General features: G+C 36.1%; 1 protein-coding gene across 2 annotated transcripts in view; it reads left to right on the top strand.

The window, feature by feature from the left end:
* The first annotated feature begins 4,843 nt into the window (after window positions 1–4,843).
* The window catches only part of LOC149552677 (uncharacterized), a 52,394-nt gene continuing 34,608 nt past the window's right edge, over window positions 4,844–22,629 (top strand). The window contains exon 1 of one of the 2 annotated variants that reach the window (XM_089788242.1): window positions 4,844–5,548. In XM_089788242.1, the coding sequence (XP_089644368.1) occupies window positions 5,212–5,520 (309 nt within the window). In that variant the 5' untranslated portion in view covers window positions 4,844–5,211 and the 3' untranslated portion in view covers window positions 5,521–5,548. The remainder of the gene's footprint in view (window positions 5,549–22,629) is intronic. The other variant, XM_089788241.1, reaches the window with a different exon arrangement.

Here is a 22,629-nt window from a genome sequence, read left to right as displayed (position 1 = left end):
ATTACAAACCCAATACATGCATATTTATGTATTTTTATGGTAATACATTAGTTTTGGGTTGGTTTAGAGTTGATTTGAGTCCATTCACGGAAGATATGGTAAATATTGGAGGTTGCATCAAGGTACCATATCACTGTAATGAACCCATATATTGATATAGAGGTGAAATTTCAGAATTAAATGATAATAGTGTGCTCTAATTTGGAAGATGGATTATTGTTCTTGTTCGAATTGATAACAAATTTTAAATTATGTTCTTGGGTGTATTTCAAAATTTTATGTTTATTATTTTAATATTACATACATATTAACAATAATTATTCATATTGATCATATTGATTGACTATTGAAATATTGCATGTTAAGGATCTTTGATGTTTAAATGGCATGCTTTATTGATGTTCTCATATGAATGTAAATACACATATGCAAATTTACCTATATATTTATATACTCATCCCCTTGTTGTCCTTGAAATTTGTCCCCCTGTCCGTTGTTGTCCCCATCCTGGAAGCTTAAGGTAATACTATTTTTGTTGTTGTCTACCCTTGAGATACAAGTCAAAATAAAGACATGAAAAGAGATAAAAATACAAAAGACCTACAATTTTGGGGTTCAACATGAACATTTATCTTATGATAGTTCCTGCAACCATTGTTACTCTATTATGTGACTTCTCGTGCATCTATTGGAACTCTGTTCTATGACTGTTCATGCAACTAAGGCAAAACATAGTAACTTTCTATTTGTTTGTGTTGGTATAATTAAATATTACTAATTAAATATTACTTAAGTTTACTTAGGATAATGCATTTTAATATTAGTTTTCATGTAGACACCTAGGAGTTTGCATATTCATATGAGTTGTCATGTAGAAAACATAGTAGTTTGCACTACAATTGAGCACATGTTGTCTACTATGTCTCTTTATGAGATACAACTTTGTATCATTATCCTCTCATTGTTGCATGTACATTTATGCACAATAGAGGATAATCCACTCTTGGTGGACATGTACTTAGTTGTTACACTTATCTCTCGCATGACTCCTAGACATATCACTTGCCTTTATATACAAGGCACTTCTATGATGCATTCATTTGAAATCTATCATCGTTTGATCATTATTGAAATTCTCATTTGACCATCTCTTGTATCTCTTGTGTTGTCTCTCGAGCTTCTAGATCTTGGAGTTGCATTATTGCCTTAAGAAAATTCTTATAGTTTGATAATAACTGTACATTTATGTTATCCGTTTCATTCTAGTCTAGTTGTTGATTCATCTAATAAAATTATAGTTTCATCATATGTTTGAATATTAGATGTTTAATGCAAAAATATTGTTTTGCTTTATATAAACAATAGTTCTTGACGATATTTTTTTTTTTGGTAGAACTTAAGTCTTCCACATGAATTAAATCAACCTCAAGATACCAATCTAAAGTATTTTGGTTCTCATATGGATCATGAGGTAGCCAATGATGCTGGTAAAGATACTAAGGTCAACAATGATGACTATTTTGTCATAATGACGATAACGAGGAAGTTCATTAACCTAAAGGATACATAATTAACACTAATCGTGTCAAGGGTTGGTCTTGATATTGATTTGGCCCAAACCCCTCCTATTTTGCATGTATATTTGATTATGTCCACTATTGGACATGTATCATTTAGACATGTTTTTGGTCTACTGGCATATTGGACTTTCAATTGTTTTAGTTATATATGATGATCTTATCAACGTTGACCTGGCAATTAATAATTATTAAAAGGGGTTAACGATTTTAGTTTGTTACTCAGGATAGATGTTGTCAGATTCAATTATATTATAGACATTTTAATATGCACCTTCTTGGTGTTGACATGGGTTTCATGATTGGAATAAAACATATTAAATTTATAATAGATATAATTAAAATAATAAACAATTTTATATCTTAAAAATAAGAAACAATGGAAGCCAAACTAGAAGCAAAATATATTAAATTAATAAGAAATAAAATGAAAATAAAAAGTAATTTCAGATGTTAAAAAGGAAGCAACAATGGAAGCGAAACCAGAAGCAAAAAATGGTGTTAGCTAGGAAGCAAAATTAGAAGCAATCTAGGTAGAAAACAAAGTAGTAACAATGGAAGCAAATTTAGAAGCAATGATAGATGCAATAATAGAAACTATATTAGAAGAAAGAAAATATGTCACCACGACAAGAAGTAAATCCAGAAACAACAAAGGGCATTAAAATAGACATTACAAATGAAGCAATAAAAGAAGCAAAATGGTTTTAGAATGGAGGCAAAGACCAGAGTTAATTCATGAATCATAACTAGAAGAAACAAAGGGTGTTATAATGGGAGTGAAACTGGAAGCCAAAGCATAAGAAAAACTAGAAGACAACACAAAAGAAAAACTAGAAGTGGAATGGGAAGTCAAGGAAGGAGCAAACCCAGAAGCAAATTGGGAAGCCAACATAGAAGCAAAGTAGGAAGTTAAAGTAGATGCAAAATATGAGGCCAAAAAAGAAGTAAACCTAGAAGCCAAATGAAAAGCCAATGCAGAAGAAAAACTAGAATCAAAATAAGAATCCAAAGAAGAAGCAAAAATAAGAATAATGAGAGGTTAAAATAGAAGCAACAAAGGATGTTCTAATAGAAGAAAAATTGGAAGGATGACAAGAAGCAAATCTCAAAGCACTATTAGAAGTAAAACTAGAAGAAAATTTGGGCATCACAAAGGAGGCAAGTATAAGCTAAGCATGACACTATATAGGGCGTCAAGTTCGATGCATATTGTCGAGTTTTTTCCTAGCACCATTTTGGGCACATACATTCCTATGATACAACATTCAACCTAAGGTGTGGCTCAGAATCTAGCATTACCTACAACATTCAATACAATGCCGAATGTTGGAAGCATTTGGACACCAACTTTTCCACCCCCACCGAGGCTCATTTTTTAGCAAAAAATGCACTAAAACTTGATGCTATTTTTGGCACTACTAACATATCTTGTTGTGGTGCATAAAACATTATTTCATTGCTAAGTCCATGATGAATACTTTATAAATTTTCTAATTTTATTAAAATACAAATGAATGGATGGATGTTTTTTTTAATAGCAATGTCAATGAGACCAAATAACCTATGACACCTACAAATAGCCAGAAAAGCATAGAGGCATGAGAAACACATAAAGTAAAGCTAAATAACACTTGACCTTCTCAATTTCTTTTCCTTTTTGTATCTTGGATCTTCTACTATGTATCTTGATCAAGAAATCATTAACTATTGTTATATTTTCCTCCTCAAATAGGTTAGTCACGACGTTCACATTTAACGTCTCAATGTAAGTGATATGAATTTCCTTGAGAGCCAAACACTTTACAATGTAATGCCATTTGATTTCAATTGAACCATTAATATTTTAGCTTTGTATTTTATTTATGCTCCTATTAAGTTCTATCATATATATGATCTTATATGAAACATTTTTTATTAAGAAAATAACAAGGTATGAAGGGATCCCAAAACCCTATATAAGCAAATTTTGAGGGGGATTTGGAACCCCACCGGAAAGAGAAGCTGCAATATATGAAGCTTTGCAAAACAATATCCCAGAACTAGCAAGCAAACACCAACTAACAAACACAAGACATACAAAGCACTACTTGTCCAAAGTATGACAATGTAAAAGGCCAAAGCCTTACGTCAATGAGCAAATTTCTTGAGCAAGGGTTTTGGAGGCTCCCCAAATCTTAACCTTGGGTTTTAGCATGACTCCTGAAACCATCATAAAAAACCACCTAAGAAAATTGATCATTAAAAGCCAATTGACATATGAGAATTTGAATGATTCCCCAAGCCATCATGAATTTTGAATTGGCTCCTACAACCACCTTAGATTTTAAAATGGCTCCCAAAACCACAAATAGGAGTCTTAAAAGATAAGAAAGAGGAAAACCAACTAGAAGAATAGGTTTTGACTTAGACCCAAAACCATTAATTTTTGAGCAACTTAGCTTTTCGAAAAGAACAAACTATTTCCCCCACCATAACTCACCTCCACCTCAATAGAAGAGGATCCCACCTCAATAAGAAAGTTCGAAGAAATATTAATCCTTCTCAAAAATCAAGTTTGAAACCACCCCACATCCCAACAACCAACAACAAGTGAAAACTTCTCTATGCCATAATCATCATGACCCGCAAAATACACCACCCCCTCCATAGATGACACAACCACCTCAAGAGGAAATGTGTGCAAGGAAGACACCAACAAAATGAGCTAACATCTCCACCAAGTCACATGAAGACACCTCAAAAAATAGAAGAGACACTTCACCTCAATAGAAACCTCTAAGGAAACAAAAGAATGGTCATAAAAGCCCCTCAAAGTTTAATAATAGGGGAAAAAAAATAGACTCCACTTAGGAATAACTTAGGAATTGAGCAATAAAACTTGAAAGCCTCCTTAACCAAAAATAACAAGAGCCCAAAACCTACCTTGAAAATTATGAGTGAACCATGAAAATTATGAACATTCAACTAACTACTATTACATGACCAACCAGAAAAGAAAAAAGAAAACTCTCGACCACCAAGACCATTACAAAAACAAAGAAAGTAAGGAGAAAACTCTCAACCACAACTAAAAGATAAAAGAAGGCTCCAAGAAAGAAACCTGTAGAAGCTACATAACCAAAAAATATATAAACAATGCATAGCCAATATATAAATTGAAATATTTGTATGCTCTTTTCCTCTCCAATTATCCTTTGGGGAAAAAATGTTTAAGGGTTCTACCTATTTCTATTTTTAAGTAAAGAGGTTTTATCACATTTAATAATTGAATTGGAGTAGGTTACCAAATAAAAGGGTTCTGGGTTTTAACTATACCTAGTTTGGAATGTGCATGGAGAGGTTTCATTATTGCTGTAAATCAATTTTCAGTGCGTTACCTGTATGAAGCATTTCACAAGGCATGCCAAACTCTACAGGATCAGATAATTTGGAACTGATGTCATTATATTTCACGGTTCAGTAATTCGCCACACGCTTTTTCATTCTCAGAACATCAATGCCATTACTTGATGGCTGACTGCTGTGGTCTGGGCCTAAAATCTGGGGTTTTCGGTAAACTCCTTTAGGGTTTTTGCGTTAAAATTTCTTATTTGCCTCTTTTTATTTTGTTGTCTTTGTTTTGTACCTTGGAATGGGAAGCGACGATGAAAGAGGGCTGGGGTCATTGCAAAAGAAGGTGGAAGATCAATGGCGGAGAAGTGTGGAGCACGCTCAGACTTACCCATATGTCTGGGCTTCTTATGCTGTGGTGTGGGGTGGGCTCTCCATTTACACGATTATTAGGTGGAGGAAGCTCCGGCAGGTTGAAGATAGGGTTCGCGCGATTCAGCACAAGCTCAAGTTGCTTGCAGAGGCAGAAGAATCCGAACAATTAAAAAAAGATGCTTTAAACAAGCACATCAAATCCGTAGCTTCGAGTAAAGACAGCAGCGGAAAGTGATTTGTTGTACTTCTGTTTTCTCCAGAAGGTGAGAGACTCCTCTGTAAAGTGGTTTACATGATTATGCTCCAATAGCGTTATTTAAATGTGTGATTGCAACAAATAGATGATTTTTTGCACTTTTTAAAGGGTTCCATAGTAGTTTTAATTTTGTAATCGAAAAAATAAAACTGCAGGAAATGAAATTCTTGGAATGTTCAACTGTTTCATTCCTGTTTTGAATATGGAGATTGGCTATTAGCAGTTTTCTATACCTTTTGTTAGACTCAGATTTTTAAATATAATACAATCTTAATCTGCTTCACCATTACTAACTATATGAATGAATAGACACACGACGAGGAGATGATAAATCTTGAATTTCTCACTTTAGCATATATTGTATGTTTGAATCGCATAAATTTCCAGATTTTATGTTGTTGTGTCTAATGTTGTTTAAATCTGGGCTAACTTTGTTACGTCTCGCTATTCATGGTATAATTTAGACTAGCACTTGCATCCAAAGGTGATGCAAGGGGTACGCCGGTAGTTTAAAAAATTGTGTATTTTTCTTGTTAAGCATTTAATATAATGTGAAAAGAAATGTAAAAGAGGAGCACAAAATAAAAATAGTTAATAATAAAAGGTTTGACCACATACATAGTTTGTTCTTAAATTCACTTTTCTTGCAACTTCACATTGTTAGATGTTTGGGCATTCCTTTCTCAATTGAACCTTCTATTAAGGATATGTGGTTGTGGATCTTCTCTAGGATTGAACACAAGCATAAAAATGGAAAACTCAACTATTATATCTTGTTGGCAAGGTCCAGATCGTGTAAAAAGTTTTGGAATCTCATGTGGTCTATTTCTTTTGTCTTTAGGATGCAAGTGTATTGATGAATTAGAAGTAAAAAAGTGTGTTATAAAACTATTGCATTTGCCAAGTGTGTGCCTAGTGGCCTTTTGCTGCCATCTCAAAAGATTATAATAAACAAAAAAGTAAGAAACATTAGTCATGCATTCCCAATCTAACACAAACATTATGATATTCTGACACAAACTGTAATATCCCATTTTTTTGAGGAGTTAATTATAGAGTTATCAATTTAAAAAAAATAATATTACAAGGTAACTTTATATATTAAACAAAAAATCTTCTAGAGGTTGCTGGAAGAAGCGGAGAAAAAATTAAAAAGAAGGCCGGCCTATCGAGGAAAAAAGAATAAATAGGCATTGAGGGCTCATTACCTATCATCGAGATTTATTATTGATTTTTCCTTAAGTGCGTTGTGGAGCCTAGGGTTTCTGCAAGTAGTCACAATTGGCCATTGAGAATGAAAACTCTCAATTGGTACGCAATTTTGAGGGTGTGAGAGATCACCTGAATTATTGCAGCTGTGGGAAGGATATTTCAGTCCTTTCACTTGTGCTTAATTGCTAGTTTGGAGTTTCAGTTGGAATTGCACTTTCATCATATCATCTTCAGCATTCAGTTTCCACCATTTGATCAATCCAGGTTCTTCATTTCAATCTGTATTGCAACAAGTTCTCAATTGTATACAGCTAGTTAGGGTTTCTCTGTAATGTGCCATGTCATAATGTTTTGGTGCTGAAAATTGCCATATCATTTGTAAAAACATTTGGTTTTCATTGAATGAATATATTGGCACTATTATTTCTTTTATTTAGCAATATACTTTCAGCAGTGTATTAAATTTAGGGTTTTTTTAGTGGCCTATTGGAAAGGGTCATTACAGTAGTGGTATCAGAGCGGTTTCTTGCCAGCCTGATAGGGTTATCCAACCACCATTTAATTTAGTTTACAAAAGAACCAACATAATTGAGAATATGGCTGAGAGACATTCTCAAAGCCCATCCAGAAGTGTGCGAGATGATGAGACTTTACAGCAACAGGAGAGGCTTCTATAGTCAATAGAGGCAAGTACACAGGCAATGATGGTTATGATGCAACATTTGATTGGGGAAAATAGGAGAAATAATCATAATAATTACCAGGATGACAGGAGCATAGCAGGATCACAACATAGGACACGGTCTGGAACAGCTGACAGACCCACACGTCCTACATTCAGAGGAGAATCTCTAGCATGCACACCTAATGCTATGGTAACAGATATTGTAGATGAACTCCGACAAGCGAGGAATGAGTGGGATTCATTACCAGAATATGTACAGGATGGATGGACATTTGACAGGTACCTGAACTATAGAGCTGCTAGGCAAAAGCAAGTAGATAAACATAGTGAGTTGCAACAGGTCACCAACAAGTTGGTATTACCCACATTTGATGGCAGTGGAAAAATGACTGCTTGTGCTTGGATTCATAAGGTGGATACTTTCCTATCTCTGAAGACTATGACAGAATTTGAAGCACTCAAGTATTCCACTTTACACTTAGATGGGGCAGCACATGATTGGTGGACACATGGCATGATCACATTGCAACACAATCAGGTAACCACTTATCAGGAGTTTGTGAATAGATTGATAGAAAGGTTTGATAAAAAAAATCTTGAAGTTTATTTCCGGGAGTTAGCCTAGTTGAGACAATCAGGAGGCTTAGAACAATTTATCAACGACTTCGAGAAGCTTGCAGTGATGGTGCCTGACATTTCAGAAAGGAGGCTAGTCATTTTATTCACAGAGGGATTAACTGAACCACTCAAGGGGAGGGTAAGGGCCTTTGATCCTCCTACATTACAGGAAGCCATGAAGAAAGCCCGCAGTATGGAACTTGCAGCTCCAACAAACCGGTTTAGTTCAAAGGGTTCTTCATCATTTAGAGATAACAAAGGGGAATTTAGCAAGGGTAAAGAGAAGGTTAGTGACTCAAAAGGCAAGTCAGCTGCACCTTGGGATAAGGAAACGCTTAATGACCTGCGTAGGAAGAAGCTATGCTTCTTTTGCAAAGGTCCCTTCGAGTTTGGTCATGATTGTCCTATGAGGCCTAAGGGGAAGGCTAACCGGGTGATGTGGGCTTATTACGAAGGTTCAGATTCAGACATCTCAGAGCACCATGATGAGGATCTTGATGAGGCAGAGGGTGAACAAGAGGTAGATAGTGCTGAGAAAAAAGAGGCTCCAGAGCTACATTTACAGGAGGCACGTCTGTCTAGTATTCAAAGAGAGGGATCTTTTAGATTTTGGGGAGTTTTGGCAGGACAAAAGGTTATTACTCTGTTGGATACAGGTGCTACGCATAATTTCATTGATGCACGATTTGTGGAGAGGCGTGGACTCATTACTGAGGAGTTTGAGGGACTGAGAGTCAAGGTAGCCGATGGATATACTCTTCGTTGTGACAGGATGGTGCAAGATCTACCTTTGTGCCTAAACAACTATGAGTTTAAGGCAGACTATCATGTGGTCAACATGGGTGACATGGACATAGTACTTGGGATGCAGTGGCTACATTCTTTGAAGGAGGTTACCTTGAGATTGGAGGATATGGAGATACGATTCGTGGTGGATGGCAGGACTCATGTGCTGAAGGCTATCCGTAATGGTGATGTCAGGACTATCTCATTTAGGCGGTTGGAGAGATTAGCCAAGCATAATAATATAGAGTTGGCGGCAATATGTGCCTTGATGCATACCCAGGGGGAGCAACATAAGACTGAATATCATCCAGATATTCAGAAATTGAGAATCAAGTATGGGAAGGTATTCAGTGAGATTCCACCAGGCAAGCCACCAGACAGAGGTATTGAGCACATTATTGAGCTGGGGGAAGGTGCTAAGCCTGTCATGATCACACCATACCAGCACCCAAAATGACTCAAAGATGAGATCGAGAGGACCATCAAGGAGTTGCTAGCGATGGGACACATCAGACCAAGTAAGTCACCTTTTGCATCTTCTGTTGTTTTGGTAAAAAAGAAGGATGGAACTCTACAAATGTGTATTGATTATAGGGTGTTGAATAAGAGAACAATAAAGAACAAGTATCCTATCCCACGCATCGGTGAGTTGATAGACGAATTGCATGGGGCTTGTTATTTCACAAAAATTGATTTGAGATCAGGCTATCACCAGATCAGAGTTCGAGGGCAGGATATTGAAAAAATTGCTTTCAAATGTCATTATTGGCATTTTGAGTTTGTAGTCATGCCTTTTGGTTTGACTAATGCACCTGCTACTTTTCAGTCCACTATGATCAAGGTCTTCCACCATCAGTTGAGGAAATTTGTGCTAGTGTTCTTTGATGATATTTTGATCTATAGCAAGACATGGCAGGAACATTTAGAGCACTTGGAGATAGTATTGAGCATTTTACAGAGCGAGTCCTTGTATGCCAAGGAGTCCAAATGTGATTTGGGGATGACAAAATTGTTGTATCTTGGACACATCATTAGTGCAGAAGGAGTGCGAATGGATCCTGAAAAGATTTGTGCTATTGTTGATTGGCCACCACCAGAGAACCTTACACAGTTAAGAGGGTTCCTTGGTCTATGTGGATTCTATCGCAGGTTTGTTAGTGGCTACTCAAGACATGCAACGCCCATGACAGATTTGTTGAAGAAAGGGGCATTTGTGTGGACTCGGGAGGCACAATAGTGTTTTATGCGGTTCCAGGAAATAATGACTACATGCCTAGTATTAGCATTGCCTGATTTCACGAAGACATTTGAGCTTCAATGTGATGCTTCTGGAGAGGAAGTTGGTGCTGTACTCATGCAAGACAAGTATCCTATAGCTTATGAGAGTAGGAAACTCAAAGGGGCTAAGAGATCATTCAGTATATATGATAAGGAGATGTTGGCCATCATGCATGCCTTGGCCAAATTCAGACAGTATCTTGCAGGCAGCAAATTTTGTATTAAAACTGATCATAATAGTTTGAGGCACTTTTTGGGACAGCGGGACCTGAATGATCATCAGCAAAAGTGGGTGAGTAAGTTACAAGCATATGATTTTGATATCACATATGTTAACGGGACACAGAATATTGTTGCAGATGCTTTATCCCGTAGGTCACACCTCACTTCTATGATTTAGATATCAGAGGATTGGCGACACTTGATTGTAGCAGAATATGCCAAAGACACGTGGGCCTCTGCTATAGTAGAGGGAACAACAATCGACACCAGATACACTCTCATAGATAATTTGATCATTTAAAAGAACAGGATTTACTTAGTCCCAGTATCGAAAGAGAAGTAGTTGATTTTGAGAGCATTCCATAATTCACCTACAGCAGGCCATCCTAGGTATTTCAAGACTTACAGGTTAGTACGGGAACGGTTCACTTGAAAGGGACTTAAGGCTGATGTTTTGTAGTATGTGCGAGAGTGTCATGTTTGCCAGCAGAACAAACAAGAGCACACTTATCCAACAGGGCTCCTACAACCACTTCCTATTCATGACAGGAAGTGGGAGGTGCATCTCTATGGATTTTATTACGGGCTTGCCTAGGGCCCAGGGGCGCGATTGTATCTATGTGGTGGTGGATAGGCTGACAAAATATGCTTACTTCTTCCCTATCGCTACTACATACTCAGCAACTCAGGTGGCAGAGGTCTTCTTCAGGGAAGTTTTTAGATTACATGAGCATTGTGAGTGACAGGGACAACCCCTTCATGAGTCACTTTTGGCAGGAGGTATTTCGGTTGTGTGGTACTGAGCTTACACCAAGCACTAGTTATCATCCACAGACTGATGGTCAAACAAAGATTGTAAACAAATGGGTGGAAGGGTATTTGAGGAATTATGTGGCAGATCAACAGCGAGCTTGGGTCCACTGGATATATCTCCATGAGTACTGTTATAATACTACATACCATAAGACTATACAGATAACACCTTTCATGGCACTTTACGGTTATGAGGCACCTAGTTTCTTAGATTTGTTGTTGGGAGACAGTCGAGTACCCCGTGCAGGTGAACTATTACAAGAAAGTAAGGATATAGTTGCTACTCTCAGAGACAACATTGCTAGAGCTCAGAACCAACAAAAGCAATATGCAGACAAGAAGAGGACTGAGCGTAGTTTTGAGGTAAATGATATGGTTTACCTCATGTTGCAGCCATATAAGCAGTCCACTCTCAAGAAGAGTGGTGCAGAGAAACTCAAGCCACGCGATTACGGATCATTCAGGATCATCAAACGAGTTGGTGAGGTGGCTTATGAGTTGGAGCTTCCTACAGATAGTTGAGTGCACAATGTGTTTCATGTATCACGCCTCAAAAAGGCGTTGGGTCAGAATGTGATGCCTGCTGCAGTATTACCTCCCTTGGATGATGAGGGGAAATTGATCTTAGTGCCAGAATCCATTCTAGATAGTAGAGAGAAGCAGCTTCGCAGTAGAGTAATCAGAGAGTATCTAGTTAAGTGGAAAGATTTACCTGTTGAAGATGCTACTTGGGAGGGAGAAGTGATTTTGTAGCATCCAGCATTAAGATTGCTTGAGACCAAGCAATTTTAGGAGGGGCGGACCTGTAATGTCCCATTTTTTTTGAGGAGTTAATTATAAAGTTATCAATTTAAAAAAAAAAATATTACAAGGTAACTTTATATATTAAATAAAAAATCTTCTAGAGGTTGCTGGAAGAAGCGGAGAAAAAATTAAAAAGAAGGCCGACCTATCGAGGAAAAAAGAATAAATAGGCATTGAGGGCTCATTGCCTATCATCGAGATTTATTATTGATTTTTGCTTATGTGCGTTGTGGAGCCTAGGCTTTCTGCAAGTAGTCACAATTGGCTATTGAGAACGAAAACTCTCAATTGGTACGCAATTTTGAGGGTGTGAGAGATCACCTGAATTATTGCAGCTGTGGGAAGGATATTTCAGTCCTTTCACTTGTGCTTAATTGCTAGTTTGGGGTTTCAGTTGGAATTGCACTTTCATCATATCATCTTCAACATTCAGTCTCCACCATTTGATCAATCCAGGTTCTTCATTTCAATCTGTAGTTGCAACAAGTTCTCAATTGTATATAGCCAGTTAGGGTTTCTTTGTAATGTGCCATGTCATAATGTTTTGGTGCTGAAAATTGCCATATCATTTGTAAAAACATTTGGTTTTCATTGAATTAATACATTGACACTATTATTTCTTTTATTCAGCAATATACTTTCAGCAGTGTATTAAATTTAGGGTTTTTTTAGTGGCCTATTGGAAAGGGTCATTACACAAACCAGATAACAGCTAATAAAAACATATTATACTAACTAATATTTGAGATCCATCTTCATCTTGAAGTGAGAAACAATGGCATGCTTCTTCAAACACAAACTCATTTGGGTTGTTCAGATAGAAGAAATTGTGTGTTTTTCATATCCGGAAGATAGATGTGGTCTACTTATATTTGGAAATACATTTAGTTACCTGTCAACTGGTGATTCATTGTCAATATAGAAGAATCAAATCACCTCTTCATTAGGATCCTCAATTTTTTTGTTTTGTGGTGATCTCTACTTCACAGTTGCGCCCATTTATGGCAGTTCATTAATCTTAGAGATGCCATAGTTTCCTATGGTAAATAGAACTCTCTGGTTTTACTTATACATCCTAGTTTTTCATTTGTTTCTTATTCTGTCAGTATATTCTATTAGCTTATGCTATGATTTATTTTAGTTTATCAGGTAATGTTATCCTATGGTGGTATTATTGCTGTAAGGCTTCAAAGAAAATTTTGAGTTAACATCATTTAGCCTACATCATTTTCTGCATTAACAGTTTTTGAAAATTACTAATGAGAAGAAAATGTATCTTGTGTCTGTTGTTTGGATTCTATGAACATTTGAAAAATGAAAATATGAATACAGAGAGACCTTAAAGAATGACTGTGGCACTTGACAAACACCTAACAATTCATTATAGGAAGCCTTTCAACCTGTAAAATAATTACAGATTTCTGGAAAGGAAACAGCACAAAAATCTCTCAGAAAAAGCAATAGTTCATGATAAGGGTTCAAAAAAAAAGCTTGGAACAAGCTGTAAAAAGGTAAAATCATTTCAAAGCTGAGAACAAGCTGTAAAAAGTAAAATCATTTCAAGTAATACTAGTTCATAAAAAGATTTGGAAACATTTAACAATTATTTGTACTGACATAAACATTCAGACGCCCAAAGCGTAGTACACAACATATATGATTTAGTGACATCTGTATTAAACAATATACAGCATGTACAACTTTCTGGTATACATCGTAATAACATAGTTCCAATGTTGCCTTAAAACTAAGACTCCTTTACATATCTGTAGGGGGCCAGTGCACTAAATCCGCACAAAATGGTGTGCACCCAATCATAGTTCCTTAGTCGGTCATAGTTCCTTAGTTGTATACAAAATAAGGCCCATTTCAGCAAGATCTATCTGACAAGAGGTAGGTGCCAACGGCCAATTCTTCAAAAAAAAACACAGAAAAGGCGTACACTTGATCAAGTTCACTACTTTACAATACCAGTCACAGTATATTTATGAGTACAAATTTTATGCACTACACATTATTGAGGTAATTCTGAAATGCAACTTTGATACTAGGAGCGCAACCGAGGGCATAGTACTCATCAGCATGCATGTCACATAGGAAGTTGCAGTAACTGGTTAGCATATCACAAATCCCATGGAATTCCAGTACTCTGGCCTCCATCACCATGACATCGGTATCGTGCACACCGTGGATTGCTGAGCATGTTGCCTTTGCATGCTCTAGTATTTTAATGCAGCTGAGTGCAACTCCAGTTGAAAACTCTGGAATATGTTTATTGGAAAACCGGTCCAATTAATCGATGGTGTTGACTCATTTGGTAACACAGGGGGTGCATTGCTACTGCTTATCGCAATAACATCCATAGAATTTGATGTTTTTTTTCCATATCTTACTGAAAACAGTCAATTAAATATTTAAATCTCAGAAAGGGCAATGGGGAATGAGCATTTTATAACAAATGAATAAGGAAAAGAAAAACTAATCTCATGCCAATACGTTAGGAGTAAAGAAAAATGCTTGTTTAAAAAGCAGATTTATGAAACAATGGACATTTTTCGGAGCGTTCAAACTATTGTTACAAGTAACTAACTGTTATTATTATAGCAGGGCAGATATAGTACTTGTAACAGCATGCACAAGAAAGATATATGACCAGATTGGACAGGCTAAGTAGTGCCAAAAGCCAAAAGAAGTAGTCCAGGTGACCTTCATTCAAATTATCAGGTATCCATCCTGGTTTTCCCCCTTTGGTGGTGACATATGCAATGACTGTAACAATGAAGCTACTTAAATAGTCGCCTAATGCTGGTGTAAGAAGAAAGAGCGCACTGCATAAACTGCGCATAGCATCAGGTGACTCATCATAGAAAAACTCCACTTGTCCCATGAAGGTAAAAACTTCTGCAGCACCAATCAAGCAATACTGAGGAATTTGCCAAAGAATGCTCATTTGAACTGTTGTTGTGGCGTCATGAACCAAGTTATGACTTTTTACAATATCCAATTGCTTTATTTCAACCAAAGCAGCTAATTAAAGAACAAAGTCACTATCAAGGGCCTAGTTTTAATCCCCTATTTAAGCATTATTGACCCCATTTGGAGGGTGGGAAATGCTTCACAGCCGGCAATGGCAATTTGCGCTGTTCATGCCACAAGATGCCCAGCTCATCATTTGTACAACTAATGCTTTTCAACCCGTTTTCCTACACGCCCACTTTCTCAATTCTACTCAAAACTATATCCAACCTGTAATACCAATCACTTTATACTGTCAACTCCCTGTTACCAACTCTCCTTCTGGCTCATTTCGATAGATAACTCCAAATGCCTTCTTTGTCCTCTTCATAGCATAACAGAAAGCGTTGGGTTTCTTTCCTTCAACGAAGCAGATTTCTACTGTATTGGAGACCCTGAATACAGAGATTTCATGCATTGATACAAGTGACTGTAGAGAATGCTCAAGAAGACTAGATTTTCAAGGCTTATTTGAGTGTTGCAGGTTTAATGGTGTGGAATAAAATCTGAGCAAAGCTGCATTCTGTGTGCTCTTCTATGTAGGAGTGAGTTCAGAATAGGGTTTGATTTTGATTTGGCAGGGTTTGTGTTGAAAAGCTCACACCAACCAGATCATTAGGCGAAGAACAATAATTGAAAGCATTTCCAGTCATTCAGCCTATTCCTGCCGTTTCAAGGTTTACTTTGGTTTTGGAGGGAATCAGAAGCTTTGCTATTGCAGGGAATGCCCTTGAGTCCTAAGAAACTTTGGGTTTTGTTCATAGAGATGGATTTTTGATTACACTATCATAACGAACGCAAATTGGGTGTTGCAGGGAATGCATTGAAAGGTTAAGGAGAGTATATATTTGTAATGAACAAGGCTCTGCATTTCTGATATTTATTTATATCCCCACCTGTACCAAATTGGGGGTGTTCTTGTATGGTTATCTATTCTCACATAACCTATTCTCTATTCATTGGCTTTTCTCCCTATTATCTCTGAGAAGAGTGAACATATACAAACTTACTTCTTAATATATATTAGAAATTCACAACGGAGGTGCATAGAATAACTAAAGGCTATTGCTACCTGATTGATAAGGACAACCTGCAAATCCGCCCCGATATTCAAGCTTCTACGTTAGATTGCAAATGGATACTTTTTACGCTGTTCAAGGATATTGTTTATGCTGTTCACGGAGGTTATTTATACAAGGTGAAGGCGGTCAGAAATATCTATTGAGAATTAACTCCAGTAAATATCGGCACGAAAGAAATCAATACGCAGATCTCATAAATCATTTACAATCTGTTTAGATATATAAAATATTAAGATAATATCTTATACTTTCTATAATAGTCAACTACTTGTCTGTAGTCCGTCTTTCAGTCTAGATAGGAATGTTTCCTATTCCGTCTCTTTTGTCTTCAGTCCAGATAGGAATGTTTCCTATCCTGTCTCTAGTTTTGTTTCTAATTCCGTCTTCAGTCTACGTTGTTTCTATGTCCTTGTAATTCTTTATAAGGAACACAGTTGTTCCTCTGTTAATCAATGAATCATCCGGAAATCCGTTAATCTGCCAACTCTTCTTGAATCTTGTAACATGGTATCAGAGCCATGATAAGGAATTTTTCGAAAAATTTATAATTTCTTTTAAAATTATCTGCACACCACGACAGTCGTCTCTTTTTTGCAGCCTCCTGGTCTGCAAAATCCGTGCCTGTATCCTTGGGAAAGCTCGCAATTTTTTTCTGCAAATTGCGTCCAAATCACACGCGTTTGAAGCAACTCGCGTCCATATATTTTCCAGCTCATTTGACAGCAAAATCGCGATTGTAGGGTCAAGGATTAGTTCGTTTTGTTTGCATTCTTCATCATTTGTTCTCTCCCTGAAAAAAATCTGCCATTTTTATCAAGAAATCTTAAGTTTTTTCAAGCTTTTTTCAGCCAGGGCCGTTTTTTTTCGAAACCCTAATTTTTGGGGTCGAAAAAATATTTTGTTTGCAGATTCTTGGTGGGTTTTTCGAGAGCTCAACTGGGTTGTCATCCGTTTTTTTGGGTGCCTCGATTTTTGAGCCAGTGGATCTAGAAAATGACAGCAGATTCCTTTTGGGTTTTTCGAGCTCTCTTCTGGGTCATTCTCTGATTCTTCTGGGTCTTTCGTATTTTTGGCTCGAAGAACGTGCCTTCATAGATTTTCATTGAAAAATGTGCCATGGCATCTCTGACAAATATTCTGCTCGAACATAATTCCAAATTCAATGGTCGCAATTATGGAACTTGGAAGCAGCGCATCATCGCAATCGTCGAATATCGAAACACCGATCAACTTGTTCTAGGTGTTACGCAGCGTCCGACTTCTCCGGGTCCTAATTAAGGCGAAGCTGCATTTTTCGCCTTCTGAATTTGTTTCTGTTTTTATGGGTTTGTTGATTTTCTCCTCAAAAATCATTTCAAGTTGTCTGTAATACGCAAGGTTGTGTGAGATTTTGGGTTTGTTGATTTTCTCCTCAAAAATCATTTCAAGTTGTCTGTAATACGCAAGGTTGTGTGAGATTTTGGGTTTGTTGATTTTCTCCTCAAAAATCATTTCAAGTTGTCTGTAATACGCAAGGTTGTGTGAGATTCTGGGTTTTACCGTTTTTTCCACAAAAACGAAGTTTTGTAATTGCAACCTATTTTGAGTCATAGCACTCTTCTGGCAAAGCTTCTTGGTTTCAACATTCTGTAGATCTAGGGAGGGTCTCAATTATCCCAGAATGTTCCGACATTCGTACGTTGACCATTAAGGGAGGGTGTTAAGATAATATCTTATACTTTCTATAATAGTCAACTACTTGTTTGTAGTCCGTCTTTCAGTCTAGATAGGAATGTTCCCTATCCCGTCTCTTTTGTCTTCAATCCAGATAGGAATGTTTCCTATCCTGTCTCTAGTTTTGTTTCTAATTTCGTCTTCAGTCTACGTTGTTTCTTAAAGAAACAACGTCCTTGTAATTCTTTATAAGGAACACATTTGTTCCTCTATTAATCAATGAATCATCCGGGAATCCGTTAATCTGCCAACTCTTCTTGAATCTTGTAACATAAAATCCAGGGGGGAATTAACTCGACTAAATATCCGCCTAAAGAATTCAATGCACAGATTTTATGGATCATTAAACATCTATACAGATATATAAAATCTACAGATCTCAAATATGGCAATAAATATGGTCAGTGTTGAAAGATTCATTCGATATTCACATTGATTGCTCATATACCAGTTTTCAACAAAAACAAATATGTCAATGGTATCTGGTATCTGGTTTGTAGGAACGGACAGGTTTCTACTGAACCCACTTATAATAGCCTATCGGCTAATTAGAAATGATAAATTCTAAAATATCTAGCTGAGTTGCTATGAGACTTATTTATCGTTCTGTTTTTTGTTTGTTAAGTCTTGGCAAGGTTATTGATCACCTCTTAGGCAATGTAGGGTAAGCCGGGACCAAACTCCTTAGACTTACTCAAAGATGCTCATCAATTGCAAAGCCACTAACTTGTCCAAAATTCCAAATGCTTGATGTAGTGCAGCCTTATTTCAGTTGATACATACATACATACATACATACATACACACTTTCTTTTTTTAATTTTTAATTTTTTAATTAATATCTTGTCTTCAATGATATGCGTCTTTTGGATTTTGTTATTGACCAAATTCAAGTGTGACCATGAACCAGGTGACTTGATTTATGAATAAGCAAAAATGCCTAACTTCTACCATGAAGCATTTATTGGCTTATTTTCTCATGCATTCTACATCCTGCTTGTTAGAGTATGTTCACAGTAGCCATGATTATATCTATATATTTCTATATTACACCAAGTTTTTGTTTACGGGGATGTTAGCGAATGGGGGAATGTATCTTTGGAAAAGCTTTTCCACGGGGCCCTTTTTTGGGGATGGTAGGGGACAGGAAAATAAGTACATAAAATAAATCTAATATTTATATAATAAGTAGAATTCATCATATACATCATAAATACTTATCACAGTAGAATTGAATTGAGATCTCACATGAGAATCGATATACAAATTATAGAAATTTCTTTCCTTATTTATATACATATATTTTTATATAAAAATTATATTGAAACAACCAAATAATTTAAATTTCAACTACAAATTGTTGGGGTTTACATGATTATCAGCAAAGGTGGCTATGCTTAGCATTAAAAATAAAGAACATCAATCTAATTTCAATAATTCTTATAATCTTAGTGGAAAAAATAAAAGCATATTTGTAACAAAGGGAACATTGTATGTGATATTGTAAGAAATGCCAAGTTGTATGACCTCTACTTCTATAGCATAGCCATACAAGCAAGCTGACTTGAAAGAGGCTGAAATGCTGTGAGACAGTAGTAATGGTCTCACAAAAGAACATATATGAAAGGCAGCCAATTGCCAAGCAGATTTGCTGGATGTGGCTGTAACTCAAAGAACTACCAAATAGATTTGTCTGATGTGATCATAGCCCTAAGAATTGTGAAATTTATCTGGAAGATTTTACTGTATCCAAAAAAATTACAGCACATTTGATTTTGAAGTTCGATAGAGCGTGTGATATAGCATTTTGTGTATTTTCTTGACGAAATGATGGTGATGATATTAGACTAGCAAAGCTAACAATTTCATCTTCCATTTATCATTATTTCTCGTCAAAAGTCAGATGACAATAAAAATTGGATGCCCTTTCTGTTATGTAAGCTGCACATCTCAATGACAAATCATTGAAGGACAAATGGCTATACAATCTTAGTGAGCTCTTTGCCTCTTGCAAGGCCAACCTTGCCAACCTGTACCCTTCTATCCGGCCTTTGCATATCTATCCCCATCTATTTTGACAATTGAAAAGTTGACTTCTCTACTCATAAACAGACCTTCTACCCATCATTTTTTTTAAAGTAGTTTGGGCATGAGGGATGGCTAGTCGTCTCTTGATGCAATTTTTCATTTTTCTCATTTTCAAAAACATTTCCTAGTTGAGGATTGGAGTTGGTGGAGGGCTCTTTTGGCTTGCCCTTCAATCTTTAAAATGTTTTCAGCAGGGAATAGATAATAAAATGATACACTTCATTGGGTTACTTATGTTAGCGGCTTTGCTAAGAAATGGCTAATTCATGTGAAAATGATTATGCAAAGCATGTAGCTTATATTTAAAACTAATTTAGTTGTATAATTGGTTAGTTGATGGCACTCACTGGACTGATCGTCTCATCGTCTACTTTTTCAATCCATTAGGTACAATAATTTTTCAGTGAAAATTATAAGCTATATCTAATGGAAACTAGAGCTTTTATTCAATAAGAGAATTCAGTTTGTAGTATAAAGGTAAAGGTAAAGCTAGATTTAGTTTCTTATGTTAACATCAAGCAAGATCACTAATTTTGCATATGCAACTTAGTTTCTTAGGTCAACATCAAGTGAGACAGTGATCTTTTGTATGCAACTCTCATTTTGGAAGCTCCTAAGGAGATTGTATTTGCATTTACCTTACTTATTTTTCAATAAGTTGTACTCCCATAGATTCTTCAATAAAGTGTACTATAATATGCAGTCCTGTTTGTACTCTTTTTTTTTTCTATTGTGTTTGAGTTGTTTTCACAATACAAACAATGAGATAATAGTAAGTCCTTTACAAACTCAAAAGAATGAACTAAACTCAAAAATAACACTGCTGAAAATTCCAAATTTAAGTCATGATCTGATTTTTCAATATTTCTCAAATACAATTACAACCCAATTTATAAAATGATATAATTTTTCAAAATTCCACATTCATGCAAGATGCAACCAAGAAATAACTGGAGCTGCTCACAAAATATGCATTCCAAAGGTGCCAAAATTGCTTCTGAAATGGATAGCCAGATCTAGAAATGACAGACAACAACAAAGCACTTCAATAAATGTAGATTCCAGCTCTTACAAACCCCAACAACTGTCCTAGAAAACTTTTGTGGCCCTTTAATAAGTGATACGACTAGCTGGAAATGGTACAATCAGCTGGAGAGGAGATATAACTAGAAAATAGAAATAAACCCTTTAAGATCTTCTCCAAATCTGTTCTCTTTAAATCTGATATGCATAAGCTCTGAAAACTCCAATATGTAATATCCAATATGCCAAAATGTGACCTCTGAATGCAATCACCAAGTAGTCTCCAGATTGAATCTCTCGTTAATGTAGAGAGTGTCACTTGCAAGGGTTTTTGTCCTCATTGAGATTACGATTATAATTACGCCAAGAGTTATGCCGAGAGGCGTAACCTACAGTGGCAGAATGGGGGGAAGTGAAGTGGTGTGACCGTGTTAATGTTAACTTTTTAAAATTGAAAATTTAAGGCCGACTAATATTGTATTAAATGAACCGTCTCATCGAGAAATTAATGATATAAATATAAAAGATATAAGATATAAGAAACAAGGAGCATGTGCTTTGTTTGAAGGCTAAATTCGAAATGTCTCTATTATTCTTCTTTTTGTATTTGTTCATACCAGAACGTTTCACTATTGCAGGCCATCAACTTTTTCACCGGATGTGAGACATAATTTTTAATGATATCTAAATACATTAAGGCAATAAATAATTATATGTTCTTTTCAACACAGATTCACAACCATTCAGCATCTATGGAGCAGACTCTACTTAGGCAGACTACGATTTTCAATGTTAAATAGGTTGCCCCTATATGTTTTACGCAGACATGAATTTGGAGTACAAAGAATAGAATATGCTATAAATTTTATGCTCACTACAAGATTGCATTACTCATAGAACAAGGCCTAAATATGGATCGTGTACTTATATCCTTTTATCACACCTGGTATATCCTCATATAGGGTATTGCCCTTCACACCCTTCGATTGCAAATACCTATTGTCTATAATGCCTAAATTACAAGAGCAATATCACAAGATCTATCAAAAGGATATAATGCCCAACCCCCATTTTTCAATGCAATGATCTAATGAGAGACATCTTCCAATTATCATTCCTTCTGTGCTAATTAAGTTAGGAATTTGTATAGTAACAAGAGACGCAATGCATCATAGTCCTTGCCTAACGCATAATGGTTGTAGAGGTGTAGATGAGTGAGAATAAGGTTAAATAGTTCTAAATTAACATTGTGAATTCATTAATTTTTGCCTAGAAATGCACTTGGGATCTAATAGGATGGCTCATATTTTGTTGTTAAATTGTCGTCCTAGAAATGCACTTGTAATCTGATAGGATGGCTCATATTTTGTTGTTAAGTTCTTGTGTTATATTATTATATCTTTGGGCATTTAAGCTCAAGAATAAGAGGCCAACGTCCCCAATATGGCATTAATTACTTAACATCATACTACGATCAATACATATGCTTTAGACAAATTTGCACCTTCTACATTGACAACTTAAAATATGTGCAATGAGGAAAGATATCCATACCAATATTTGAATTATAGAACTTGAAGAAGTCATGAAGCATTTGGAGTATCACATTATATGTTTAAACATGTTATGCATGGTACGAGAGAACCATAAGTAGTTGGAAAAACTTACCCAACTATGTATTATTCTCATCTTGATTATGAAATGGAAGTCACACTATTTTTAATCATTAGATAGAGATAAATAACAGTA

Source organism: Cupressus sempervirens, chromosome 6 (genome assembly GCF_028749045.1).
Source record: "Cupressus sempervirens isolate cs-2001-9-10 chromosome 6, ASM2874904v1, whole genome shotgun sequence".
Classification (NCBI taxonomy): Eukaryota; Viridiplantae; Streptophyta; class Pinopsida; order Cupressales; family Cupressaceae; genus Cupressus; species Cupressus sempervirens.
The sequence above is the reverse complement of the archived record's forward strand: the minus strand, read 5'-3'. Positions and strand labels throughout refer to the sequence as shown.